This window comes from Pseudophryne corroboree, chromosome 12 (assembly GCF_028390025.1).
Source record: "Pseudophryne corroboree isolate aPseCor3 chromosome 12, aPseCor3.hap2, whole genome shotgun sequence".
Classification (NCBI taxonomy): domain Eukaryota; kingdom Metazoa; phylum Chordata; class Amphibia; order Anura; family Myobatrachidae; genus Pseudophryne; species Pseudophryne corroboree.
Genome location: NC_086455.1, coordinates 170,101,261 through 170,116,978, shown reverse-complemented (window position 1 = coordinate 170,116,978; position 15,718 = coordinate 170,101,261). Strand labels below are relative to the sequence as shown.

Here is a 15,718-nt window from a genome sequence, read left to right as displayed (position 1 = left end):
GCCTTCTTCCTGTCATTCTTCTTGCGATTGGCTGTGCGAATGGATTGTTCATTAAATCCATCGCCCAGCAACGATCCACTTTGTACCCGTACGAAGCGCCTGAGCATTGTGGTGCATACGCATGCGCAGTAGTGACCTGATCGCTGCGCTGCAAAAAAACAGCAGCGTGCGATCAGGTCGGAATGACCCCCTGTGTCTCATGATCTACCGTACTGGCCCTTTCCAAATCTCCCCAAAAGTGCTGTAAACTTTTGTCACTTTCTACTAGTTTATTTTTTACAGGAAAATATAAAAATAAAAATGGAAATGCAACTTTTTGAATTGTCTATACATTACGTTTCTTTATTTTTCTCATAACTATGCTTTTTACTCACTGATCTTCCACGCAACTTTATGCACAAGCATAGCAGATATTTGTCATATAAAACGCTAGTTAAAGTTATACCGCTTTCATACAGAAGCATCGGCTCCGACCTGGGATACTGAACAAGGGTCGGAGCCAAAGCTTCAGATGTACTTACCCTTTCGGACCACCACCGGGACCCGGATTATTCCCTGATCCCGGGAATAGAAAAGCAATGTTAAAGCTGCAGTAAAGGTGGCTATTATCAAATGAAAGACAAGTTGGAGGCCCTTTTTAAGAAACAATATGCATAATTCATATAAAAACAAATTGCAGTTCGCAGCTACTTGACACTGTTACAGCATCAAGCGAATATTTAAAGAGAAGAAAACACGAGACACAATCGTTGAAAAAAGTTTGAAGATTTATGTGCAAAACCCCCCCCCATATAATAATCTGCCATCATTTTCATCAGTCCTGGCTAATTAGAACTCAGCCACTTGCTCACAAATAAACAAGGTCAAAAATACTGTATAATACAAATATAACACACAAAATATAAAACATACAAAAACACAATTCTGACACGCCACAGAGCATAACACATGTAATAAATATTTAGAACCACTACATTCGTCATATAATGCTGGTCACACCCTGCCATATTGCAGCTTATTTCCATGATAACGCATTACGTATGACCGGAACGCCGGGTGCATAATAACAGAACAAAATCAGTGGGGTCTGGGTCATAACCGGGCATGTAAATAAATGGGAGTTGACCATACATCACCGATTTTGCGCTGCTGTCATCTTGGACGTCCAGTGAGTGTTCAGCGTAATACTGTAGGTACTGTGCAGTGATTGTGAAAACACCTTTGTGTCCCATTAATGGGACTTTGCATATGATTTAATAGTCTAACCTGCTCTAGCTCATACCTGAGTAATGATTAGTAAATATGGACAGGAGCGCTGAGAGGGTGGGGTTATGGAGTACCCTGGTCTGCATCTGTCAGGGGCCCTGGCCCGCCATGGATGCCTAGCCACAGCCAGAAGACGGCCTTGGACACCCCCCCCCCCCCACTTCCAGTTGCGCATCATTAATTCGCTTGGCCAATTCTGACCACACCCACCCTGCCAAGTACCAAGGCCTGGGATTTCTCTGGGTTGATGCTAGATTCAAGTGGCCTAAGGGACCTTTTACATCAGGGGGAGGAGCCACGACACAAGGGGGAGGAGCTAGGCCAGCAGGATAGTTCCTCTACTATCCACACCACCAACTATTACCTTTAGTAATCAGGTGGCGAGCCCGCGAGGGTACTTTGCGAATACCCTGTTCGGCCGTAGCTCCTCCCCCGGTGACGTGTCTCCTCCCCTTGTGACGTCAGAAGGTCCCTTCTCCCACTCCGATTTAGAACCAACCGATTTCTCTGAGCTACCCTGGGTATAGGCAGTTATGCAGTTATATTTTCGTTAGTATATAACCCTAATGTATGCAATGCATGCAATGTGATGAGCTCTGACTTAAAGAGCTGGTAAGCTTAATTCGCAAGAGGGATCCAAAGTGGGAGGAGCCTCCTTCTTATGCACAGGTGTACCAATAAAAGGAATGGTACATGCATTAGCTAGTCCAAGGCTTAGGAAATGAAACTGCTTTTAAAACAACAAAACACAATCACTGCTTCGTTATAGAGTCATAAGCAGTAATTAACAAAGAGCATACAGAGAACATTTGCATAGAAGAAGTCTTGCCTCATTAAATTGAGTATATCTCTTCTTCATTTACTAAATCCATAAAGGAGTCATACTATTTACATTGTTTTATGTCTGGAGTGTACAAAAATATAGCAATAAAATACAGTACACAAATAGTTAAAATACGTGACTTCCTGCAAAGTTCCTCAGGGGTTTGCACCATTGTAAGGAAGCCGCCTCCTGTAAGGGCCCCGGTAGCTGAAGGGACCCCATAATTATTAAAAAAACACATATAGTTTATAGCAGAAGTGCAATATGAGCATGTAATGAAAGGATATCGGCCTTATGGTAATACATATACCAAGGTTTGAGGGGTGTGGAACACAACCCTGTTGACCTAGTGACTGTCGACCTATAGTGGTCGACCTAAACATTGTCGACCTAGACAGTGTCAATCTTCAGACCGGATCCCGGTTTGAGTCCTATCGGTGAACTCCGTGGTGTCCCAGTTCTTGAAATGTTGACCATAACTAAGGTGAGGACAGGAAAAGAAGTGGACCCTTGCAATACATCTTATGTAAACTGGATACTTCTCCATAAAAATCATGAACGTCCATAAATGTTTATAAATATTCTTCCACTTGTCTTTCTTGGATATATTAGGAATTTTTAATAAGCTCGAACAGCCTCGTTTTGTCGGAAAGTCTCCGTTCTATGCTGTCGACTATCTTCAAGATGGACTTTGTTTCCTGTCGCGTAAGGTTCCCCTTTATGTACAGAATGGCTTCAATTTGCTTATTCCTATAAATAAAAGAAACATAATTAGACAAAACTGATCATAACATACATATAACCCAGTTGTTACACTAGGGGTGGTGTCCTCAAATGATTTTTAAGCTTTGTGCAAAATGATCTAATTACATTTTTCAATATTTATATTATTTGCCATTCACATTAATTTTTTAAGGTATTTATATTTTTGCCCTTTCTAGAATGTTTTAAAATGAGTGCAGTACTTGCTTTCAACCTGCAGGTGGCACTAATAAAATATATTGCAGGCAGCTTGACCTTTATAACTAATATTCATTTGAAAACTACAAGTTTATTGATAACTTTGAATGTAATAATGAATTACAAAGCAATTTTATGACTCGTCTTTAATTAGTGGTACAATTACGGTCGCTCCCTAAGAGCAAATTGTTTACTCCGAGAACAGGCCAGTGTGTAACTGAATCAGGAGTCAGGACACTCCTAGGCACAGTATGAGAAATGGGAGAATTCCTTAGGAAAAATATGTATTAACTTGCTGCAGCTTCTTGTTTTCAGTAAACGATTATTAATCCCTGTAATGTTATTCCGTCATTGACAGGTAAGTAACCGCAATGCGATAGCTCTGCAACAATACAAGAATTAGAGCGGAAAGCTACAATTCTACTAAAGAAAATATCATTAAAACCTAATTTATTTGCATTGGTGGAGTCTACTTTCTGCACCTTTCTTGAGCAATTGATTTAAAAACTTTACCAAGAAAGAGCAAATGTGAAATGAAAGGAGCGGTCTGTGTAGTTTATACAAAATCCAGACAAGTGTTTCATCTGGCAATTTGACTGAGAAAGGGGAGGGGGGAATTAATGCTTGTGCTTTACTTCCAGAAAAGTCTGGATTTCCCGGAATGCGGGCTCTGTTTCTTGTTATTCCTTTACCATCTTGAAGCATTTAGTTTAGAGCAGTTTTGTGGTTTCTGCGGAGTCTGCGGAATCTGAATCAATTGGCATAAAGGTCTCTTTGTGAGTTAGTAACAGTCAATGCTTCCCCTCCCATAAAATCAATAACCTGGTGTAACTGATATTTTAGAAGATTTTTAACATGGGTGGTTCTGATATTTTCTAATTGATTTTTTCATCTTCATATTTTTCCAGTCGCCCGATTCAGAAATGCATGAGCCAAGCAACCAAAACTTTGAGCAACCAGAGCCCCTTCAGAGTCACCTCTGCTGCATCTCTATTGGGGTCATTCTGAGTTGTTCGCTCGTTGCCGATTTTCGCAACAGAGCGATTAAGGCAAAAATGCGCATGCGCTAAGTATTTTAGCACAAAACTTAGTAGATTTACTCACGTCCGAATGAAGAATTTTAATCGTTGAAGTGATCGGAGTGTGATTGACAGGAAGTGGGTGTTTCTGGGCGGAAACTGGCCGTTTTCTGGGAGTGTGCGGAAATACGCAGGTGTGCCAGGAAAAAACGCGGGAGTGTCTGGAGAAACGGGGGAGTGGCTGGCCGAACGCAGGGCGTGTTTGTGACATCAAACCAGGAATGAAACGGCCTGAGCTGATCGCAATCTGTGAGTAGGTCTGGAGCTACTCAGAAACTGCTAAGAATTTTCTATTCGCAATTCTGCTAATCTTTCGTTCACTATTCTGCTAAGCTAAGATACACTCCCAGAGGGCGGCGGCCTAGCGTGTGCAATGCTGCTAAAAGCAGCTAGCGAGCGAACAACTCAGAATCACCCCCTATGTGCGGAAAAGTGCATACCCTCCAACTCTACCTTTTTGGCCAGTATAGCACCGTTTTATTCTGGTCTGTATTGGCCAAAAGGGGCTATGTACCGGTTTTCAGTGTCTCCCATTCCTATTGAAGCCTATGGCAGCACCACTTGACCACACCCCCTTACCAGTGACCACACCCCCTTCCCTTATTTGTACCGATTTTCAGCCCTGCAGTGTTGGAGGGTATGAAAGTGTGTATAACTGGTTGGCAATTGGATGTCCTCACATGGCTAAGCATTCTGATGGCCTAGTGCGGTTCTGCAGCGGGTATTGTGGGCTATTCAGAGATGAGCTAATGCACAGATCTGTCTGGTTTTAGTGGGATCTAGTGCATACAAGTATAGCTTCTTTCACAGACTGATAGAAACATAGAAACATAGAAACATAGAATTTGTCGGCAGATAAGAACCACTTGGCCCATCTAGTCTGCCCCTTTTTTTTTTTTTATATTATTTTTATCACTAACCTTATTTGATCCTTATTTCTTTGTAAGGATATCCTTATGTCTATCCCATGCATGTTTAAATTGCTCTACTGTCTTAGCCTCTACCACCTCTGATGGGAGGCTATTCCACTTGTCCACTACCCTTTCTGTGAAATAATTTTTCCGCAAATTTCCCCTGAACCTCCCCCCCTCCAGTCTCAGTGCATGTCCTCGTGTCCTATTGCTTCTCTTCATTTGGAGAATGTTTCCCTCCTGGACTTTGTTAAAACCCTTCATATATTTGAAAGTATCTATCATGTCCCCCCTTTCCCTTCTCTGCTCCAAACTATACATATTGAGATTTCTTAGTCTTTCTGGGTATGTTTTGTGATGTAGGCCATGCACCATTTTAGTTGCCCTCCTTTGTACAGTTTCTAATGTATTAATATCCTTTTGAAGATATGGCCTCCAGAACTGATTACAGTATTCTAGATGAGGCCGTACCAATGACCTATACAGTGATGAATAGGAGTGATGCGTATTACTAGGTGCGGACATTACTGTATATAGGTGAAGATGTGCATTTATTCCTAAGCATGCAATGGGGCCTCGTGTGTGGCCAACTTCAATACAACGCTAAATCAGCCCTCTAAGGGTAAGATAAAGTATCAGCCAATCAGCTCCTAACTGCCATGCTACAGGCTGTTTGAAAAATGACAGTTAGGAGCTGATTGCTTGGTACTTTATTACCATGTTATTTATCACTCTCCAAGGCTTGATAAATCTGGGCATTACAATTCCTAAGATCTGATTGGCTACAGGTCATACCATCTCCGCCCACTTTAATTCTGAGGGCCACTCAGATGATTGGGAGATGCGGATTGAATACAATAACGCATGAGAGAACAGCGATTAAGCATTCTCACCGTATATCTGGGTATGCTTGGACCAACGTAGCCACTTCCAGCTGGATCGCACTCAAGTCCTGAAGCCGTATGATTTCCGCCACCTTCAGAACCGCAGGTTTCAGCCAGTCCTCCCGGGAATTCTATGAAACAAAAACATAATAAGAATTTAATGGCTGCCGACTCTCTTTATCTTTTCTGTGTATTAGTAACTTACTGCAAAGTGAGGAATGTTAGTAGTCATTAGTTACATTCCTTCTTTTTATCAAGTAAAATAATCTTTGGGGTTTTTCTTAATATGAATAATACATGAAAGTGCTGAGTAGAGAATTGTTCATCATGTCTCAGGTATCCGGAGGAGGCAGAACATTTACACTCTATATAAACAATAGTCTCTGGAATTTCTAAAACAAACAGCAGTGCGAACATTGGCCAAAGCTTATCTGTAGACCGTAGGGAAGGATCCATGGATCTGTATGGAGGGCAGGAATGCTGGGACAAGGGAAGCACTTCCAAAGCATTATAATAAAGTCCGTCTGTCCTAGCAGGACCCAAATAGACAAGGCTTCTTCTGTAGTAACCAACTATTGCACAAGCTATAGATTAAGCCAGTGGTTTCCAAACTTTTTTGAATCACGGCGCCCTAGAATATCAGAATTTTTTTCACGGCACCCCTAGGCCAAAAATTTCTTATTGAGAAATTTAGAAAGAAATATTACATTAAGTAGATCACGTTTATATGTCATCCTTAGGGTCAGGTGTGTGGTGAGGGACAAGATTTGCTTCTGTTTGTCCTCATATTTTATGACTGGCAGCCACCAGCACTGGTTTTGCCTATTATATTGACCATGAATAATTTGAATAGGTCCTGGACCACCAACCCAGGGCACCCCTGCAAGTGTCCCGAGGCACCCCAGGGAGCCAGGGCACACAGTTTGGGAACCTCTGGATTAAGGGGCTATTGACCTGATTCCGAGTAAAACTCAGCTCTTTATATGGCAGCAAATAGTGAGTTCTGTAAATCTGCGCATGTATAAAAGCAAATTTACATATCTTTGTGCAATACGATTCTGATTGGATCGTGGCTAGATCTCTCTGGGTGTTTCAGGGTGGCAACTGGACAGTAATGCTGCGTACATCTGCAAGAGGGGCGTGGTATGCAAGGTCGACAATAACTAGGTCGACAGTAACTAGGTTGACCACTATTGGTCGACAGTAACTAGGTCAACAGTGTCTTTAGGTCAACACGGTGTAGGTCAACAGGTCAAAAGGTCGACATGAGGTTTTTTTGGGGTTTTTTGTGTCGTTTTCTCCGTACAGTGACTGGGAACCCCAATTAGTGCACCGTGTCCCCTCGCATGGCTCGCTTCGCTCGCCATGTTTCGGCACAGGTCCACGTGGATCATTAAGTATGAAAAAGGTCAAAAAAAGAAAAAAATTGAGAAAAACTCATGTTGACCTTTTGACCTGTCAACCTAGAACATGTCGACCTAGAGACCCTGTCGACCTAGTTACTGTCGACCAATAGTGGTTGACCAATTTACTGTTGACCTATTTACTGTCGACCTAGAGACCGGATCCCCTGCAAGAGCTGCATGTCTTTCTGCTGGAAGCCGTGCAAATCCTCTCATTAGCATAAGTTAGTAAATCAGGTTCTTCCTGCACCAGCCTCTTGGCAGCTAACTCAGAATTAGGCAGGAAAAACGCCCCAAACCAATCAGCTCCTAACTGTCATTTCTCAAACATCCTGTAACATGACAGAGGCTGATTGGTTGGTATCTCATCTCTCTCCATGCTTTGATAAATACCCGCCATAATCACATACAAAAGTAAAGGTGCATACACACTTGCCGATAAAATGAACGACGTCGCTCATTTTCTCCCTTCCTGAGCAGTGTCGTTCACTTTCTCAGTAAGTGTGTATGCCGGCGTCGACGACCAATGTGCGGCACCGCGGGTCATGTTGGCAGTGCATGCATGCGTCGTCCAGGAGCTGCCTGCATTGCCCAGCGGGATCCGGTCTCTAGGTCGACAAGACTTAGGTCGACAGAGTCTAGGTTGACCACTATTGGTTGACAGTAAGTAGGTCGATATGGTTTCTAGGTCGACAGGGACTCTAGGTCGACATGTACTAGGGCGACATGACAAAAGATTGACATGAGTTTTTCACTTTTTTTTTCATTTTGTGAACTTTTTAATATTTTATGATCCACGTGGACTACAATTGGGAACGGTAACCTGTGCCGTGCGCAGTGGTAGCGGAGCGAGGCACCTTGCCCGAAGCATGGCGAGCGAAGGTATACGGTGCACTAATTGGGGTTCCGCGTCACTCTACAAAGAAAACGACACCAATTTTTTTTTACAAAATTCATGTCGACCTAGAGTCCCTGTTGACCTAGAAACCATGTCGACCTACTTACTGTCGACCAACAGTGGTTGACCTAGATACTGTTGACCTAAGTCTATTCTAACATACCACACCCGGCCGGCCACTGCATGACGTCACTGAGCGATATGAACAGTCATATCGCTCAGTGTGTATGGCCGGCCGCCGACCGCCCGGCCCGGGAGGAGGAACACTCATAGAGCGACGTGTTCTAGTGTGTATGCACCTTAAGTCTGAACCAAACAGGTTCTCTTGCCGCGTTATAGTGGAATTACCAATCAAGTAGCAACTTGTTTAAATAACACAATAGTAACAACATGAGAATGCTTCAATGTAGCAATATTAAGCTCATTGTTAAATAGCGTCAGCAGTCTCAATAAATTGTTTAACCAACTTAAAAACAGCAATATCCTGTGACAATAATAGAAACTCCTCTGCACATATATTGTAAGAATCACATTTGGATGTTTTGTTAGAAAAATTGCCACATAAAGAAATGTCGCGGTGTCTTCCAATCAGAGTCTATGGGGTATATTTACTATGGTGCGGGTTTTTAGAAGTGGAAATGTTGCCCATAGCAACCAATCTCATTCTAGCTATTATCTTCGAGAAGGTTCTAGATAAATAAGTACAAATTGATTGGTTGCTATGGGCAACCCCAGTGAGTGCTGTTTCAGGAGCAAATAAGAAATGATGTATGTATGCAGTTCCGCCTGTCCCGGTTGATAGGTAGAGCAGTGTCTGCAGCTTCACTGCAGGAGACGGAACTCTGGCCCATGCAGCATTACCGCTTGCGTTCTGCATCCCCCCTATATTGTCTAGACACATTTTCTCAAAGGTTTATAAACTGATCACCCAACTACAGTTTCCGATGCATTTTTTTTTACTTACGTGAAAAGCAAAGAACTCATCGATGAGTTTCGCATTCTCGTTGATCTGATTGGCCAGCGTCTGGAGCTGCGCTGCGTTCTTGTGGCTGACTTTCTTCTTTAGAAGCCGTGCCAGGTATTCCTTCACCAGGTGTTTATGGATCTTGCTGATCATATCCTAAAAAGAGAAAAGACTATGAAACTTTTTTCTATTTCATTGAAGACAATGGCCCTCATTCAGAGTTGTTCGCTCGCTAGCTGCTTTTAGCAGCATTGCACACGCTAGGCCGCCGCCCTCTGGGAGTGTATCTTAGCATAGCAGAATTGCGAACGAAAGATTAGCAGAATTGCTAATAAATAATTCCTTGCAGTTTCTGAGTAGCTCCAGACCTACTCACAGATTGCGATCACCTCAGTCCGTTTAGTTCCTGGTTTGACGTCACAAACACGCCCTGCGTTCAGCCAGCCACTTCCCCGTTTCTCCAGACACTCCCGCGTTTTTCCCTGACACGCCTGCGTTTTTTAGCACACTCCCGGAAAACGCTCAGTTACCACCCAGAAACGCCCCTTTCCTGTCAATCATTTACCGATCATCAGAGCGATTGAAAAGTGCCGCAGAATCCACAGAAAATCTGCTAAGTTTTTAATTAAATAACTAAGCGCATGCGCCCTGCGTGCTTTGCGCATGCGCAATTAGCAACAAATCGCAGCATAGCGGAAATCGGCAACGAGCGAACAACTCGGAATGACCCCCATAAAACGATGTGTAAAATGGTCCTAGTACCCGAAATACAATAAATGTCATCTATAGTACCAGACACAGCAGAAGACAAAGAGCCCCCACAGTACAGTACTTTCAAGCATGACCAGTTCCTCACACATTATCATATAGAATTACTGACAATCTATATTATGCATATTAGTTCCATTAATTAGTGTAAAATGATCAGAAGGTGATTCTAACTTTAAAAATGATCACTCAAACTATTACATTATACTGTAGTGCATGCTATACCTATGGGAGTCATTCCGAGTTGATCGCTCGCTAGCTACTTTTTGCAGCACTGCGATCAGATAGTCGCCGCCTATGGGGGAGTGTATTTTTCGCTTTGCAAGTGTGTGAACGCCTGTACAGCCGACCTCTGCAAAAACAGTTTGTGCAGTTTCTGAGTAGGTCTGAACTTACTCATCCGCTGCGATCACATCAGCCTGTCCGATCCCGGAATTGACGTCAGACACCCGCCCTGCAAACGCTTGGACACGCCTGCGTTTTTCCAACCACTCCCAGAAAACGGTCAGTTGACACCCATAAACGCCTTCTTCCTGTCAATCTCCTTGCGATCGGCTGTGCGAATGGATTCTTCATTAAATCCATCGCTCAGCAACGATCCTCTTTGTACCCGTACAACGCACCTGCGCATTGCGGTGCATATGCATGCGCAGTAGTGACCTGATCGCTGCGCTGCGAAAAACGGCAGCGTGCAAACAGGTCGGAATGACCCCTAATATAAAGAGTAGATCAATGCTCAAGTAATTTATGTGTTTTAAAGGCCAAATATAAATAGAAAAAGTATTTAACAGGTACACCTCATAATAATCCCTGGAGCTACCAAATAGATTGAAAGAACCGAGAAGTTGGCATTTACACCAAGGGCCGGGCTAACAGGAGAGGTCAGGCAGAATAAGGTCATTCCCAGCTAAATGCAGAGGGTGCAAGATTTTCAGAGACCCGTAAAATAGTCTGTAATTTAGTATGAACACTGTAATCCAGTTCTGTCCATCTGGCGGTCTGTAGTCTAGATGTGACCACCAGCTTTGTCTGAAACCACCGTACACTCTGTTCAATGCTTTTTCTTTTTAATGTAATATTTGGTCTTTAAAACCCACGGTCATAACAGAAATGTATTTAAAATATATGGGGGTAAATTTACTAAGATGGGAGTTCTATTTAAGATGGGATGTTGCCCATAGCAACCAATCAGTTTCTACTTCGCATTTATCTAACACCTTCTAGAAGATAATACCTGGAATCTGATTGGTTGCTATGGGCAGCATCCCATCTTAAATAGAACTCCTATCTTATACCGCTTTCAGACCGCAAATGCTGGATCCTACCCGGTAAGACAAACGTGTACTTACCGGGTGGGATACGGCATTTGCGCTTCGCTGCTGGCTTTCCGACCCGGCAATATACCGGGTCGGTTGCCATAGCAGCGGAGGGAGCAGCGGGGGTGGAGGCGCCACCGGGAGATGAGCTCATCTCCTGCGCCGCCTCTCCCTATGCTGTGAATGGGAGCCGTGTCGCATCGACACGGCTCCCATTCACACCGCACCTGACCCGGTAATCAACCCGGGTAAAACCCTTCTTTTTTACCGGGTTGAATTACCGGGTCAGGCGACCCGCTAAAACGACCAAGGACCTTTCACATCGCACACTGACCCGGGTCGACACGGCAATATGCCGTGTCGATACCGGGTTATTTGTGCGATGTGAAAGGGGTATCAGTAAATTTCACATAAACGTTTCAAGACCAACTTTGCCTGCTATTGCCACCTGTTGGCCACGCCAGAAACTGCACACTGCCGCCGCTGTCATTTTGTTCATTTTCCGCCTGCCCAAACAGTGTTTACAGCCCTGACTTTCACTCCACTCGGCTAATGAATTCTAGTTATTATGTAGTTATATTTCTGTTTCCTCCTTTTCTTGCTTACAGCCACTGCAGCCCTTGTTTGCAGCCAGAAAATCAAAGGTTAAGTCATAATAACAGGACTCTGTTCAAGGTTCTAGTTTGGGGATTCCTAGTGCTGGCAGAATTGGCACTTCTGTGTTTACACCGAACTTTAAAACTAATCCAACTTATCTGCTTCTTCTTTTCACATCTGATATCTACAGAAACATTTTTTAAACTGGAATCAGGAAGCCAAAGCTTCTCTTTCCAATTTAACAATTTGGTCAAAAATCCAGATTCCTGCATCAATCAGAAGGGCAGTGTGAATATATGCCCTATTCTGAAGAGCACACATCTATGCGACACCTCCACCCAGGGGCGCTTTAAGAGAGGAGGGGGCCCGTGTTCAGCCTCCTCCGTTCAGGTCCCCTCCTCTCCGCCGGCAGCACTAAGAGTCTGAGCACTAGAGGGCTCAGACTCTATTTTGCATACGCAGATCTCCGGGAAAATGACGCAGCGGCCATTTTCCCTGAGATTTCTCTACTGCGCATAAGCAGAACTCTGTGAAAATGGCCGCTGAGCCAATTTCATGGTGTTTTAACAGCGCTGCGGATGTCGGTGCTGGATTCTGGAGGCGTGAGTATTTTAAAAATGGGTATAGCGTGTGCGGTAGGGGGCCCCCACTGCCCCCTTTATAGAAACGCCAGTGCCTCCACCCTCAGCATTCAGTACTTGGTGCAGAAGATGCAACAGAAAATGGCATGCACTTTGCATGCGCACAACTCAGATTAGCTCACATCTGTCTACACACCCGAAGAAAGCTTCTCCTACCTGCGAAGGCACCACTGCTGCCCAGATGCCACCCAATAACGCCCGTTCAGTCATCAGTGAGAAACGTCTGACCTATAATACCTCATAGATGACCAAAGTTGCGTCTGTAGACCACAATGTAAGCACAGTTTGCTGTAATAATAAATCTCGAGGCGCGACACCATTCGGACATGCATGCAATTTAGAATCAAGCACAATAGATTAACAATTTGCTCTCAGTAATCAGGAATTGAAGAATAAATGATATTTACCTGGTAACATGGGGTACAGAGCGTCTTCAAAGGTGACACAAACTTGTCTGTGATCCTTACGATGTCTGTCATGGTTTGGTGGCTGCACAGACCATTTCCTTGCGACATCTTCCGGAAATGAGACTAGACAGATAAAATGCTTCATTTATAACAGAACCTAAAATCATCGCTATTATCCATAATCCCAGATATACTGAGAACCCTCACGTTACCTTCAGCTCCACAAACAGGTCTTGAAATAGTGCATCATAAATAAGATCCTCCAACTCGACAACGATGGACTGCATATCCCTCTGTACTCGAGACTGAAGCTGTGAGTCCTTGTGTATAAATTCCCTACAATACAATGAGATAAGAACTGGAATGCTGAGACAGTAATTGTAAGAGCACATGTTAGGAAATCGTTAGTGACCACCTGTGGTGGATTTTACCTGTGAGCCGCAGGGATGTAGCCCACCCAGTAAAAGCCCCCACATTAGTAATCCAGTTCCACTCCATGACGGCACTGGTAACACTGTGACTGGACTGCATGCAATCAGGAGAGGCGATAGCCCCAGCTGCTGGCCAGGTCCCGGACAGGCAGTCAGGTGTTTTCTCCCTGTAGGACTGCCAGTCTGGGCTGTGATTAATAGACAGCGCGCTTCCTGTGCAAAGCCACTCCCTGCCTATCAGGCAGCCCTAACCAGCTTTTATGGTCTGCAGCTGATGCAGTCCATAGAAGCTGGTGTTTTGTGCATGTGCAGTCTGATTGCTGCCTGTGCACCTGCGCCGGTGCTTGTCAGATTCATTGCGCAGGTGCCGGTACCCTGCTGGGGGTATCTACTCTCCAGACTACAGGCAGATGGATAGACAGACTTCTATTATCCATAATGTAGAAATGAATGAACAATTTATGCTGCATGAATATATTTAGTACTCCTGCATGAACCTGTCCCCAGCGCACCTCCTGTAAAACCTCAGAGAACACGCCACGTACCTGAAGTGTAGACAGCAGTTGATGTTGGCGATGCTGATAGCTCTGTAGAAAGTCTGAGTTTTGTTCTTCTCTAAGTACTCACTGAACAGCCTCTTATACCTGAAAAAATAAAGAAATAATTTTATTGTCGAACCCCAACAGCAATTACCATGGTAACTGATTCTCAAAGCCATACTTTCTTTCGCAAAGTATTCCCAATTTAGCCCCAATCATTATAATTTGTTTTCACAGCATATCACGCCATTAAGATGAATTATCGGGGAAATGTACTAAAAAACAAATGCGCTCTGATAGGAGCCCGCCCCCCCGCAGTGGAAAAAGTGCTTGCTTGTCTGATCACATGACTTCCAGGTTAGGCCCCGGCATTCATACTGCACAAGTGCCGTCAACAGGTGGCGCGTTTACAAGCAGGAATTAACGGATCCCTCTCCCAAAAACGGCATAAACGTAGCCCATGGGCTATAGCAGCTACTGACATAAACAGGGCGTTAGCTATGGGGGTGCCAAGTTCCAAAAAGTGTCACTTTTCAGGGCTTCATACATTTCATAATTGAACAGTAATCAGAGCAGCCTATAGGGGTTGCTTTGCCGATCCAAAACGATCCAATCAGAGATATTGGTCACACCTTCCCATAAACACGGGGATACTTAAGTTTTGAAGGTAGCGTCAAAGGTGGTCATTCCGAGTTGATTGCTCGCTAGCAGTTTCTAGCAGCCGTGCAAATGCTATGCCGCCGCCCACTGGGAGTGTATTTTAGCTTAGAAGAAGTGCGAACGAAATGATTGCAGAGCGGCGGCAAAAATTTTTTGTGCAGTTTTAGAGTAGCTCAAAACCTACTCAGCGCTTGAGATCACTTCAGACTATTCAGTTCCTGTTTTGACGTCACAAACACGCCCTGCGTTCGCCCAGCCACGCCTGCGTTTCTCCTGGCACGCCTGCGTTTTTTCGAACACTCCCTGAAAACGGTCAGTTGCCACCCAGAAACGCCCACTTCATGTCAATCACTCTGCGGTCTGCAGTGCGACTGAAAAGCTTCGCTAGACCCTGTGTGAAACTACATCGGCCGTTGTAAAAGTACGTCGCGCGTGCGCATTGCGCCGCATACGCATGCGCAGAACTACCATTTTTTTTCCTCATTGCTGCACAGCGAACAAATGCAGCTAGCGATCAACTCGGAATGACCACCAAAAAACGGCTGTTTTTTAAAGAATTCACACAAAATATTGTTAATAAATAGGTCCCTAAGATAAGATCACTAAATTAAATATTTACAGCCAAAACATTTATCTGTCAAGATTATACAGTATTGCAGAATAATAGCAATATTTCTTTTTGAACATACTGTATGTTTTTAATTACAACACACCCGATGGAACAGTCATTTTGAAATAGTTCCTATAAACTGGGCAATTGGCGGCTCCTTATAGACACAAGACTAGTGGTTCTGTAATTGCAGAAAGCAGAAGCAACGCTCCAATGGTTATTCAGCTGTCACACAGTCACTGCACACACTTACTCCTGATCCCATACACTCAGCATTCCTTACCTTTTCAGGAAATCCTCCAACTCACGCGCCAGATAGGGGACAATCTTCAACTGTATCTCAGCTGTCCTCTGTATCCCACCGTTATAGTACTGCAAATAACGCAATTCATTTATTCGTTTTGTATTATATGTAGAGTAAAGGAAACCTGACTGCAAATTATAATGATCCCAAAATAAAATCCACCCTCTCCATTTTACAGTGTATGTGGATATGGGATAAAGTTTATTGCCGGATGCGAGTGACATCATGACATCAGTGTCCAGTATTAGGTTTATTAT

The 15,718-nt window shown here is 43.9% G+C and overlaps 1 protein-coding gene across 2 annotated transcripts in view; it reads right to left on the bottom strand.

The window, feature by feature from the left end:
• Window positions 1-756: 756 nt before the first annotated feature.
• Window positions 757-15,718, bottom strand: part of TNFAIP2 (TNF alpha induced protein 2) — a 63,298-nt gene continuing 48,336 nt past the window's right edge. For both annotated transcript variants that reach the window (XM_063948506.1, XM_063948505.1), the window contains exons 6-12: window positions 15,441-15,529; window positions 13,894-13,992; window positions 13,130-13,253; window positions 12,918-13,040; window positions 9,189-9,344; window positions 5,933-6,054; window positions 757-2,839 (exon numbers count right to left, since the gene is read on the bottom strand). In XM_063948506.1, the coding sequence (XP_063804576.1) occupies window positions 2,698-2,839; window positions 5,933-6,054; window positions 9,189-9,344; window positions 12,918-13,040; window positions 13,130-13,253; window positions 13,894-13,992; window positions 15,441-15,529 (855 nt within the window). In that variant the 3' untranslated portion in view covers window positions 757-2,697. The remainder of the gene's footprint in view (window positions 2,840-5,932; window positions 6,055-9,188; window positions 9,345-12,917; window positions 13,041-13,129; window positions 13,254-13,893; window positions 13,993-15,440; window positions 15,530-15,718) is intronic.